General features: G+C 43.4%; 1 protein-coding gene and 1 long non-coding RNA gene across 10 annotated transcripts in view; both read right to left on the bottom strand.

Annotated features, from left to right (window-relative positions):
• Positions 1 to 3,009: 3,009 nt before the first annotated feature.
• The window catches only part of CDH13 (cadherin 13), a 1,167,676-nt gene continuing 1,157,827 nt past the window's right edge, over positions 3,010 to 12,858 (bottom strand). For 8 of the 9 annotated variants that reach the window (XM_077984054.1, XM_077984047.1, XM_077984053.1 and 5 more), the window contains one exon: positions 3,010 to 4,586. In XM_077984054.1, coding sequence (XP_077840180.1) covers positions 4,579 to 4,586 — 8 coding nt within the window. In that variant the 3' untranslated portion in view covers positions 3,010 to 4,578. 9 annotated transcript variants of the gene reach the window in all.
• On the bottom strand, positions 6,575 to 10,227 carry LOC144338264 (uncharacterized). Its single transcript, XR_013412250.1, has 2 exons — positions 10,113 to 10,227; positions 6,575 to 8,161 (listed from the first exon to the last, which is right to left on the bottom strand). It is a non-coding gene; the product is annotated as an uncharacterized LOC144338264 (long non-coding RNA).

Genomic DNA, 12,858 nt, shown 5'->3' with positions numbered 1-12,858 from the left:
ATTATTATTCTTAGTATTTGGTAAACAGAAAATGTAGGTGGCTTTTTCGGTGCTTGGGTTTCCTGTTGGTGTGATTTACCCTGTTGACTCATGTTTAAGGCAGCTACACGTAAACAGATTAATGGGCTACCTTTACAAAATCAGAAACTACTTAGAGATCCTTTAGAATTTGCCTCTTTGAATAATTTATAGCAAAGCACAGTGTAAATCCTTCAAGATCCCACCCCACTTTCTCCCTCAGTTTTCCCTCGCCTCAGTTGGTTTGGTAGTGAATGGGTACACTGGAGTTCATAATTTTTTTTTTTTTTTCCTGAGACGGAGTCTTGCTCTGTTGCCCCAGCTGGAGTGCAATGGCTCACTGTAAACTCTGCCTCCTGGGTTCAAGCGATTCTCCTGCCTCAGCTTCCTGAGTAGCTGGGATTACAGGTGTGCACCACCACACCCAGCTAATTTTTGTATTTTTTAGTAGAGATGGGGTTTCACCATGTTGGCCAGGCTGGTCTTAAATTCCTGACCTCAAGTGATCCACTCGCCTCTGCCTCCCAAAGGGCTGAGATTACAGGCATGAGTCACCATGCCCAGCTTTTAATTAATTGAGATGTTAAATTAATCTAGGAGAAGCCCCTCATCTACCTGCTAATAAGCCATGGAAGGGAAGGGGCAAATAATTATGTTATCTTGTACAGGAAAAATTTCTAAGGTCTCAATATTAATTAAGAATGATGTTAACATTTTTTTTTTAAACAGAAAGCTTTCAGAATGAAGAAGTATAGCAGGAACTTAATAGTAGGTAATAGAAGATACTGTTAGTAAAAGGTACTTAATAGTAAAAGATACCTCATAGTAAAAGGTACTGTTGCTTAACAGTAAGTTGGTTTAGCTGCATAGTTATGCTATCGGAGGCTTCAAACTAGGGTCTCCTGGTCTGCAGTAGGCAGATGGTCTGGTTCTGCTCCAGGGTTGAGAGTGGCATTGTGATGTCGTGGGACGAACATGAACCCTGGAGCCAGACAGCCTGGGGTTTGGTTCTGGAGGCCACTTACCTTGGGCAAGTCATTCAATTTTTTCTGAACCTCAGCCTTCTTTATCTGTGAGTTGGAGAAGATAGTAGTACTTGCCTCATATGTTACTGGAGGGATTAATGAGTTACTATCTATAAGGATTTTGTACAGTATGGGCACATAATAAGCAGTTGATAAATATAAACCATTATAATTATTAATCACCTTTTTGGTACCATGTTCATACACCCCCCAGGAAAATTGTAGACTCCTTTCCTCAGAATCATCTGGAGAGCTTGTGCCTGGGTGCAACTGCACCAAATCCAGGATCAAACACAGACTTGTTAAAAATTTTTTAGTTGTCACATCTTAAGATTAAGACCCAATGCATTTATTCTGGGTAAAATGCCATTTGAGCTACTCTATGAGTGTGATGGTAGATGGTTGTTCCATTTATCACACTGTTTAAATTGACATTGTGAAACTCTGGAATGAGCTATCAAAATTTCTAATGATGTTCTTTAAGAGCTAAAGTCTTATTTGATACCTACCATGAAATCTGGCTGGATTTATTTCGTTATGATGCTTTGATTTGCTGGTGTCGGCCAAGAGGCATAGCAGGTATATCTACCTGAAATGATGCTCATTTGGAGAGAATTGGCAGTATTGAAGGTGACTTTCATTGAAATTAGAAAATGTGTGCATATTCTTATTAAAACAAATTATCCAAAATAATTAATTAATCGTATGTAAAATGAGGGAGAAAATGTGATTTTTAATCAACTAAGGTGGTTGAGTATTAATAAAAAGAAGTGAAGGTGTGACTGTTTGCTCAGTGGAAATAAGACCCTCAGAACCTGTGCTCAGTAATTGGGAAAAGCAATTTCTGGTTCTTACTTGACTTCATTTTTTAATAAGTTGGACTCAGATAAAATGCATAGGTAATAATGAAATAACATTTTGATTCTACTATGGTTTTCAGTAAACAATGTAATATATTCCAGTAGGTTAACAAAACATCCTGTGATTCAGGAAATGCTATCATTTTGGCCTATAAGAATTGGTTTCTTTTTTCTTTTTTTTCTGGAAAGTATTAGAAAGAACAACATGACGGAAGTTTCCCTGTCCTGATTAGAACTGTGGGGACAGAGAATATGTTTAAATAAGGTAAAGTTGAGGCATATTCTATTTATTAATGAAGTGTGCACTTTACTCCTTTCTGAATTTTCAGCTAAGTTAAGCTTCTGGTTTGGTTTGCAAAGTGCAGGAGAGCTTACTGGCTTGAGAGAAAAGGAGTCGTCTCGTATCTATTTCCTTCAGTGAATGGTCACTCAGCTGCTGTGTATCTCCTTGCAGGTGGCTGAAGTTTACGTTGGAGGGCGACTTCCTGATTGCCAGTTAGCATACGTGTCCGGCTACCAGCTGCCTGACTGGCTGAGGATGCTCTTGGTTTGTTCAAGGGTGAACGTTCTCCCCCTGGCTTGCAGGAAGAGGGCAGCGAGGTGCGCCAGGGAGGCACGTGATAGTGCCCTATAAGCCAGTAGAGGAAATGTTGTAAAGTGTGAATGCACAGGCTTAGATTCCCCTGTCCCTGAGTCGGGGGCATGTGCTCGTGGAGAATGACCCTATCAAGTTCAAGGTATGGCATCTCCTGATCCAGCAACAGGATTTGTTCCAGAGAAAAATCCCCAGGTCTTCGGACTGTTGACAGATGGCCGTGACTGTGCTTAATGTGGTCATCAAATTGAGAAGGGTCCGTCTCATCTTTGAGTATGCAATTACCTTTATAGCTGATTATGATACCCTCAGATCATATCATGAGGTGGACAACATGAGTCCATTGCCCATGCTGACAACTGGTATCTTTATAGACCCACTCACCTACCAGAGATGTACGACAGACCCCAAATGGTCAGTCAAAAAGTGAACTTGCGCTAAGACAAGACCCAGCCAGCATCAGTGACATTAGACACAAGATAGAAATCAGAGAAAAGTTACTGTCCAGCAGTTTTAACCACCAATACCCATTTATTTTAATGGAAAAAAAAATCTCTGCATTCTATATGTTCCAAAAGGATTTACTATGGAAACAAATACAATATATGGAACTCTATCTGTATAATTTCACTACAACAAAGACAACATATGACTTCTACTTCCTACAGAAGGCTAACTGAAAGCACAAGTGCAAACATAGATTGCATAAGAAAGCGTGTGTGTGTGCGTGTGCGGTTAAAACCTTTAGTAAAGCAACTGCATTAAAAGATGCTAAGACACTTACCTTACCCTAGTTCGTGGCGAGCTCTAATCAAAAGCCACAAGCTGTCACTAGTTTTGATAGAAAAATTTGGTGTGAGCTTTGATGATTCATTTACGGTTTATCAACAAGAAGGGAATCTTAGAACAAGCACTAACTTTCTGCTTTTACATGCTCACAGAATACAAATCAGTTACTTTTCATACATAATGAACGTCTTTTATTTTCAGGTTTGCAAACAACGGTAGTCAATTCACACAAAAGGGTACTTTTAAAACTACCTGTATTTACTCTATTTTATGCCTGTATATATGAAACAAACGGAGTGAATGTGCATAAATGTATGTCTGTACATGTGGGTATATATGTGTATACAAGATGGTACCTGTAGACCTCTTTGTATGCAGGTGTGACCTCCGTGATGACAGTTGCAGTTACACATTTACTGAGGAGGGAGAGATTCTTTACCATGATCTGTGTCCCCATAAGAATCAGTGCGACTGTGGATTCGGGACACAGACAAATGCAGGTTGGTGCCCATGAAAGAAAATGTCAGCCCTTTTCTTGGCATGTGGTGGTGAAATTGCCCGCCCTGCTCCTCACCACCTTGGCTCAGGATCACGGCATCAGATGGCAGTGAAAATCAGTTGCAGTCCTCGAACTCAGTAAAGAGAAAGGACTTCTTTCTCTGCTCTCCCTCTCTGTGGACCTGCCTGGCTGGTCGTGGCAGCATTCAGACTGAACGGGACAGTGGAGAAGCAGCTTCAGAGCAAAAGTGACAGCTCTGTGGTCTGTCCTCATGCTGACCTTGAAGCGGGAGGCCCTGGAGGGTTCAGTTGTCTTAGTTTTCACCCACCTTGCTTAACCTTGCAAGGAAGAATGGCATCAAAACGAGGCTTCTCCGGGATAGTCTCTCTCTATAAATACCGTGTATATACACATACAGATACTCATACATACACCAATACTAACCCACAGACAAAACTGGGTGCCTGGAACCCTGGCTAGCGACATGTTAACACACCAGAAAAAGTAGTCATTGTTCCTGCTCCCAGAAGATCAAGTCATATGTCATGATCTTTAAACATTCAGGGAAAATTCAGAGGATTCCATTAATTAAAGGAGGGAGGAAGATGCTGTCAAAATGATGAAGTACAGACTAAGTGAAATTGCAAAGAAAACAAAAACCCGGAACAATTGAGGCCTAGTTGTGAAGTTCGATAGCTGTAAACCGCAATCTTCAGATTTGGATAGATTTTTTTTTTTCTTTTTCCTGTTGCTATGGAAACTTGGGAGTCAAGCTTCAGACGTCAGGAATTCTCACAGACCTGAATAGAGAGGGTTCAGAGTTAAGTCGGGAATATCACCAGTCAATTCAAAACATTTTAGCTAAAAACCAGATAAATGACAGGCAAGCTATAATAAACACATTTTTAAACATCACACGACTTCGGGAGATTTTTTTTTTCCTTATGGATCACATTGGAAGACAGAATAAATAGTTATACCGTAAAAAGCTGGACTTCTCTGAAAATGCTAATGGTGACTTCAGATGCCAGACATTGCTCAGACCGAGAGCTGCTATTACCACTATTACCAATGAGCCTTATGTCTTTGTCTGTTAGCGCAGAGACTGCTATTTTTTTTTCTTTTTTTTTGAGATGGAGTCTCGCTGTGTCGCCCAGGCTGGAGTGCAGTGGCGCAATCTCGGCTCACTGCAAGCTCGGCCTCCTGGGTTCATGCCATTCTCCTTCCTCAGCCTCCCTAGTAGCTGGGACTACAGGTGCCTGCCACCACGCCCTGCTACTTTTTTGTATTTTTAGTAGAGATGGGGTTTCACTGTGTTAGCCAGGATGGTCTCGATCTCCTGACCTCGTGATCCACCTGCCTCGGCCTCCCAAAGTGCTGGGATTACAGGTGTGAGCCACCGTACCCAGCCAGAGCTTGGCTATTTTATGAGCACACTGACTATGTATTTTAGAGATTGGTGATTATCCCATATATGTATTGACTTCCTGTGACTATATACATATATATATATATACACACACACACTTAAGGATCACAAGTCACAAAGCAAGACACCTATTGGTGGTTCTTCAAACATGGTATGTTTTTATTTTATTTTGAGACAGGGTCTCATTCTATTGCCCAGGCTGGAGTTCAGTGGTACAGTCTTGGCTCACTACAACCCCTGCCTCCTGGGCTCAAGCAATCCTCCCACCTTAGTTTCCAGAATAGCTGGGACTACAGGCATGCACCGCCATGCCTGGCCAATTTTTATATTTTTTGTAGAGATGGGGTTTTGCCATGTTGCCCAGGCTGGTCTTGAATTCCTGGCCTCAAGTGATCCTCCCATCTTGGCCTCCCAAAGTGCTGGGGTTACAGGCTCACCTGTGAGCCACTGCACCTGGCCCAAACATGGTATATTAATTTCCTGTTGCTGCTGTAACAAATGGCTATAAACTTCAAACAACACAAATCTCTTCTCTTCCAGTTCTGGAGGTCAGAAGACTGAGATGAGTCTTACGGGGCTAAAATCAGTGTTGGCCGGGCTGTGCTCCTTCTGGAGGCTCTAGGAAAGCATCTGTTCCCTTGCCTTTCCTGGCCTCTAAGGGCTGCCTGCAGCCCTTGGCTTATGGCCCCTTTCTTCATCTTCAGAGGCAGCACTGCAGCATCTTCTCATTTCACCTCTGGCCTCCCTCTGTTTTCGTCATCGCATGGTCTGTTTCTAAGTGACTCTTCCTCTGTCCCTCTTAGGACTCTGTGATTATATCAGGCTCACCTGGCTCATTCAGGATAATCTCCACATCTCAAAATCCTTCACCTAGTCACATCTGAGAAGTCTCTTTTCTCTGGAGACAGAGTTTCACTTTGTTGCTCACGCCGGAGTGCACTGGCACGATCTTGGCTCACTGCAACCTCCGCCTCCCAGGTTGAGCGATTCTCGTGCCTCAGCCTCCTGAGTATCTGGGATTATAGGCACCCACCCGAAGTCTCCTTTGCCATCTAAGGTAACATGTTCACAGGTTCCAGGGATTAGGATAAGGAACACATATTTGGGGGCTATTACTCAGCCAACCACGAAAGTAGCATTGTGTTCCCAGAGGGAAAAAGGCATCTCGTGGCAGACTGTGTTGCAGACTTTGAGAACATGTCATTCACGTAGAAAACTTCACAGAAGGAGACATCAGCATAGTGTGCATTCACGAGCCTGTCTTCCCAGTGCCTGCTCGTGGCTCCTCCGTACGGCCAGCTTGGGGGTGGGCTCCAGCGTGGACGCTGTCACTCTGCTCAACTCAGCAACGTCGGCTGGGAGAGGCTCTGGCTCTAGGATGCCCAGATCCAGTTTCAAAATGAGGCATGTTTTCGCCTGCATTTTTCTGTTTTTGCCACCTTACTCCTTCCAAGCACGTTTTGTCTGTGCAATTCCAGCAGAGGTGTGAATTCCAGCCCAGGACTAAGAGTTCATGAAATTGAGTAAACTATTGTGTCTACAGTAACAGTTGCCAAAGCTCTTCCTCACTCTCAGGCTTCTGTTACAGTCTTGCTCCATCAAAAGAAGGAAAAAAAAAAAAAGGGACTTAATCAGTCTACAAGTGCTGTGTACTCATTTATCTGACCATTGTTCTCACTCCTACTGATACCCCAGTCCTGCCTCCATCCAAAAGGCTGCTCTCTGCTCAGAACTTCAGACGTTTTGAGGCACTCTTTTCATGTTTACAATGATTAGGTCTCATTTACACCCACGCTGCAAGACAGTTGTAAAATATGAGCTATTTTTGCAAAAGCCTATTAGGAAGAATGTTCTTTGAGATGTTGTTTTAGGTTGGATACTTACTCCTCTTTATGTTTTTAAATGGGCAAAAGCCATTTATGTTGTCAGGTGGTAGAATGTCTCTACTTTCTGTGTCTAATTTTGGTTAGAGAGCAGAGTGGGGTTTCTCAGCCTCAGCGCTACTGACATTTGGGGTTGGATAATTCTTTGTGGAGGGTGCTGTCTTGTGTATGGGAGGACGCTTAGCAGCACCCTTAACCTCCACCCACTAGACGCCACTAGTGGCGTCCCGCCAGGCATAATAATGAAAATGTCTCTAGACATTTCAACTGTCTCCTGGGAGGCAAATTAGTTAAAAATAGAAAAACAAAACAAAACAAAATGAAACAGAAACAGCTTTGGCTGCATAAAATCTACTAAATAGGCTCCAATCTCTTGTTTTCAAATTAGAGTCTCAAATTCCTGTTTTAAGTCAATTTAGATGATAACATAAGTGATTCCTCCCAGGGCTACTGAGATAGTTACTTGAGGAAATTTATGTAATTTAGGTAAAGCCCTTAGCTTGTATGTGCAAGGTGCAGGAAAAGCCCCCAAGGGTCAACTGCCATTGTCCATAATGTCATGTCACTTAAAGGGACCACAGCTCCTCTGCAAGCATGACTGCGGCTGTCTGCAGGCCGAGGACAGCCCACTCTGCCTGGGTTTAATGCCTTTTCAGACCCTGTGTCTGCCCATAATATGTTTCACAATAGAAAGGAACAAAATACTGATACATTTTAGGAAATTCTAGAAAAGACAAAACCATTATTAGAGAAAGCAGATCAATGAGAGCCTGGATTGGGGAAAGGGATCAATAGCAAAGGAAACTGTATTTTGACTAGGGTGTGGTATAAAACTCTGTACACTTACCACAATGCATCAAACTGTACACTTGCAATGGATGTATTTTGTTGCATGCAAACAATACATTAAAAAATAAAATTTAAGAAGAGTTTAGTGGCTATCTTTTGCTCATCTTGGCTTTTTTTTTTTTGAGACAGAGTCTTGCTCTGCCTCCCCGGCTGGAGTGCAGTGGCACAATCTTGGCTCGCTGCAACCTTCGGTTCCTGGCTTCAAGCGATTCTCCTGCCTCAGCCTCCTGAGTAGCTGGGATTACAGGCGTGTGCCACAACGCCCAGCTAATTTTTATATTTTTAGTAGAGACGGGGTTTCACCATGTTGGTCAGGCTGATCTTGAACTCCTGACCTTGTGATCCACCCACCTCGGCCTCCCAAAGTGCTGGGATTACAGGTGTGAGCCACCCCGCCCAGCCAGGCATGCACATTTTATTTTTATTTTTTTGAGATGGAGTCTTGCTCTGTCCTATAGGCTGAAGTACAGTGGCATGATCTCAGCTCACTGCAACCTCTGCCTCCCAAGCTCACTCGATTCTCCTGCCTCAGCCTCCTGAGTAGCTGGGATTACAGATGTGTGCCACCACGCCCAGCTAATTTTTATAGTTTTAGTAGAGATGGGTTTCACCATGTTGGCCAGGCTGGTCTCGAACTCCTGACCTCAGGTGATCAGCTCTACTAGGCTTCCCAAACTGTTGGGATTACAGCTGTGAGTCACCATGCCTGGTCCACATTTTATTTACTGTTAATTTTTAGCTGATATGGGGCAGGACTTTCTTTTTTCTTGCTTTTTTTTTTTTTCCAGAGATGGGGGGTCTCACTATGTTGCCCAGGCTGGTCTCAAACTCTTAGTCTCAACCAAGCCTCCCGCCACAGTCTCTCAAAGTGCTGGGATTATAGGCATGAGCCACTGTGCCTGGCCCACTCACCTCTTTAAGCTTCTTTATTGTGTCTGAGTTTGTCTACCTCCTACCCCCCATATAGAGACATTTAATTTTGGTATTTAAGATCGTTCACCTGATCTGTCCTTTTACAGTCTTGCTAATACTAGTTAATTAAGTCTAAAGCAATGGTCAGAAATGGTTTCCGGACAAGTTCTTTTTTTTGAGACTTGCCATACCATGCAAAGCCGTGCTAGAAAAACCACAGAAACAGCTGAATGGCAATGCCAGCTTCCTTCACTGGGACGGAGCTAGGAGAAGAATTACACATCCGCTTCATGCCACTGACACGCACTTTATACAACAACTGATGGTAAAAATCATTTCATTTTCATTCTTTATTACTTTCAATATCATTAGTTTTATTTCCTTTATCTTCAGATGTCAAAGAAGGAAATGCCGATCCTTCAGTTCAATTCTCAGTTGCAGTAAAGCCACCTACAGGGTCAGATCATACTAAATTGAAATACTACTATTATCCTTTTCCGTAAGGGACGCAGTCAATGGTGAATGCTGGCCTCACTGATTACTCGCCTGGGGACCTGTCTGAACATCAGTTTTCTCATCTAGAAAATGGGATAATCACCGAAGAAAATACAGAAAAAAGTCCCCAAACATCAGCGTGTTTGGTTGCTGCTCGTCTACTTGGATCTGAGTATTTTTTCTTGCCATGAGTGTGACGTGATTATCTTCTCCTACATCACATGCAATTTTATGAACGATGCTTTAAATTGGGAAGGGCCAGAGAGTTAATATTTTCAGCTTACTGGGCCAGGTGGACTCTGTGGCAGCTACCTAGCTCTGCCACTGCAGCAGAGAACAGCCACGGGTGATATGGAAATGATAGGCACGGCTGTGTTTCAATAAAACTTTATTTACAAAAATGGGCAGTGTACCAGATTTAGTCTGTGTCTTAGACTTGGCTGACCCTGCCTTAAAGAAACATCAAAGAGATTCTACCAGCTGACTTCCTGGCTCCCAAAATTACTGTAAGGACTGTGGCTGAGTTAGGAAGCTATGTACTTTAAAAGCTAACTTCAGGCCAGGCATGGTGGCTCATGCCTGTAATCTCAGCACTTTGGGAGGCCGAGGCGGGTGGATCACTTGAGGTCAGGAGTTTCAGACCAGCCTGGCTAACATGGTGAAACTCTGTCTCTACTAAAAATACAAAAAAATTAGCCAGGCGTGGTGGCAGGTGCCTGTAATCCCAGATACTTAGGAGGCTGAGGCAGGAGAGTCACCTGGGAGGTGAACCTGGGAGGCAGTGGTTGCAGTGAGCTGAGATCACACCACTGCACTCCAACCTGGGTGACAGAGCGAGATTCCATCTCAAAAAAAAAAAAAAAAAAAAAAAAGAACGCTGCTAATTTCAGTGTTTTTTGAAATCACCCTGCCCCGTCTCCAACCCTTGCTTAACGGTTTAGGCTCATTTCATTTCTGTGCAGCCTGTTGTCAATGTCATATAAATGGTAACACACGTGGGGTCGGACACTTTGATGTCTGCTCTTAAGCATTTGAGTGGTTGGGCACTCGTGGTTACCTGTTCCTGCTACCTCTGACCCAGATTCTCTCATGTCTTATTATGTCCATCCCTTTTTGGTTAGGAAGAATGTCTTGGACTAGGTATATAATAAAACATAAATCATGACATTTGGCAGGCATCTCTAACATTTAAACAAACAGTATTAGAAAATTTTATGCCTTTTATACATGACCAGACAAGGTGTGTTTTTGAAGGTAACTGGTAACACCTATTTTTAACTGCTTTTTGGGGGCTGAAACTACCTGTCTTTGTGGAGCAAACCATTGGAGTGTCAACTGAGTACCTTTCTAGCTACACGGGGAGATCCAGGGTTTCATTTTGGGAATAATTTTGACTTTACATACAGGTGCCCCTACTTACAGTGGGATATAATCACATGATGCTAGATGGGCTGGCTCCCCTTAGATGAGCACATAAAGCACATGTGGCATCTCACACCTGGTGTACCTGTGTCTGTCTTTTATCAGTGATACTAACTGTGAAGCAATTCTTTAGGGGTTATCAGGCAATTCCGCCTTAGATTAATTGATCCAAGAGCTCAGTTGAGAGATGAGAAGTGGGACATCCTTGGGAACCTGCTCATGATTGACATCTGTAGATCAGGAGTCTCAAAGTGACGGCCGCAAGAAAATCCCTTGTTGATAAGAAAAAAATACTGCCAAGTCTTTTTCTTTAAATCTAAAAACTATTCCAGGTTTACTAATACTTACTATGTGGAGTGGTGGTAGCAGAATGTGTATTATTATAAAAACATTGTATACAAATAACCAAACACTGGGCTTTGTGCTAGAGGCCCCTGTCACCGGGGATGTTGACGCCATACGTTGGATGGGCCTGGAAATCTGTATTTTAACAAGCAGGGGCACAGCGGCTCTGGTCTCCATTTAAAAACACTCATTTCCAGTCCAGAGTGGCTGGCCTGCGAGCAGCGTCCTGCAGTGCCTTTGTTCTTCAAAGAGATGTCACTGAGTCAGGCTTTGATGTCCCGAAATTGGATTTACAGAGGGCGATGTGTGACGTGACCCCCTCAATTGTCTTCTTTCTGTGTACACACATGTGCGTGCACATACACCACATACATGCACATGTGCATATGCATTCCCACTGCACACACATAGAATTTTTATCTCTTTGCAATCACATAGGAAGTACTGCTCTCCAATTTATCCAAACTCTGTTATACTTGAGTTCCAGTTGCTCCTGGACCTCTGCAAGTGTTGTTATTTGCTCTGTCACTTAGGCTGGAGTGCAGTGGTATGATCTCAGCTCACTGCAACCTCCTCCTCGCAGGGTCAAGTGATTCCCCTGCCTCAGCCTCCCGAGTAGCTGGGATTATAGGTGCCTGCCACCACGCCTGGCTAATTTTTGTATCTTTAGTGGAGATGGGGTTTTGCCATGTTGGCCAGGCTGGTCTTGAACTCCTGACCTCAAGTGATCCGCCTGCCTTGGCCTCCCAAAGTGCTGGGATTATAGGGGTGAGCCACCACACCGGGATGCAAGCATTGCTTGTACAGCAGTGGCTTCTAAGTGCTGGTCCTTGGGCAGTGCTGGGCTTGTGGTCTGTCTAGCAGTCACTCCAGGAGCTGGTGGAAAATGGAGATCTCTTACTGTAGTAGCGTTGGTCACAGTAAATGATTCTAATGTGTCTGCTGATAAGGGAATCCACTGCACCGTATTCAAATGACAGGATCCTCCAGCAGTCAGAATGAATGGAGCAGAGTGGGGTTCAGCCAAGGAAGGCTGTGGGCTGGCTAACCTCAAGTCCGTGTTTGGATAGGTCCCAGGCAAAGAAGGGTTTTCACATTTTTAAAGGGTGGTACAAAAGACAGAAACAAACAAACAAACAAAAATAAAGATGAATAGATGACAGAGACTAATATGGCCCACAAAGCCATCTGGCCCTTTACAGAAAAAGTTTGCTGAGCGCTGAGTTAGAGCAACATGGATGGACCTTGTGAATGTAACACAGGGAGGAAGAAAAGTTGTAGAATGGTATGCCCAATATAATATGAATTACAGGAGGTTTTACAAACTGCACAAAATAGAACTGTATGTGTTATGTGTGAATGTGAGTGTTTGTGTGTAGTAAAAGTATAAAAACATCTGGACATGCACATGAATAGCTAATTCATGGTAACTATTGTTTCTGAGGAGAGAGAACAGAAAATAAAATTGGGCAGAGAAACATTTTACCTTTGCCTGTAATATTTTATTTTTTGAAGAAAAAGAAAGTAAGGGGCCAGGTGTGGTGGCTCACACCTGTAATCCTAGCACTTTGGGAGGCTGAGGCAGGCAGATCACCTGAGGTCAGGGGTTGGAGACCAGCCTGGCCAACATGGTGAAACCTCGTCTCTATTAAAAATATAAAAATTAGCCGGGTGCTGTGACGCTTGCCTGTAATTCTAGCTACCTGGGAGGCTGAGGCAGGACAAACACTTGAACCC

The sequence above is a fragment of the Macaca mulatta genome, chromosome 20, assembly GCF_049350105.2.
Source record: "Macaca mulatta isolate MMU2019108-1 chromosome 20, T2T-MMU8v2.0, whole genome shotgun sequence".
Taxonomy (NCBI): Eukaryota; Metazoa; Chordata; class Mammalia; order Primates; family Cercopithecidae; genus Macaca; species Macaca mulatta.
This window is presented reverse-complemented; position numbering and strand designations above follow the sequence as displayed.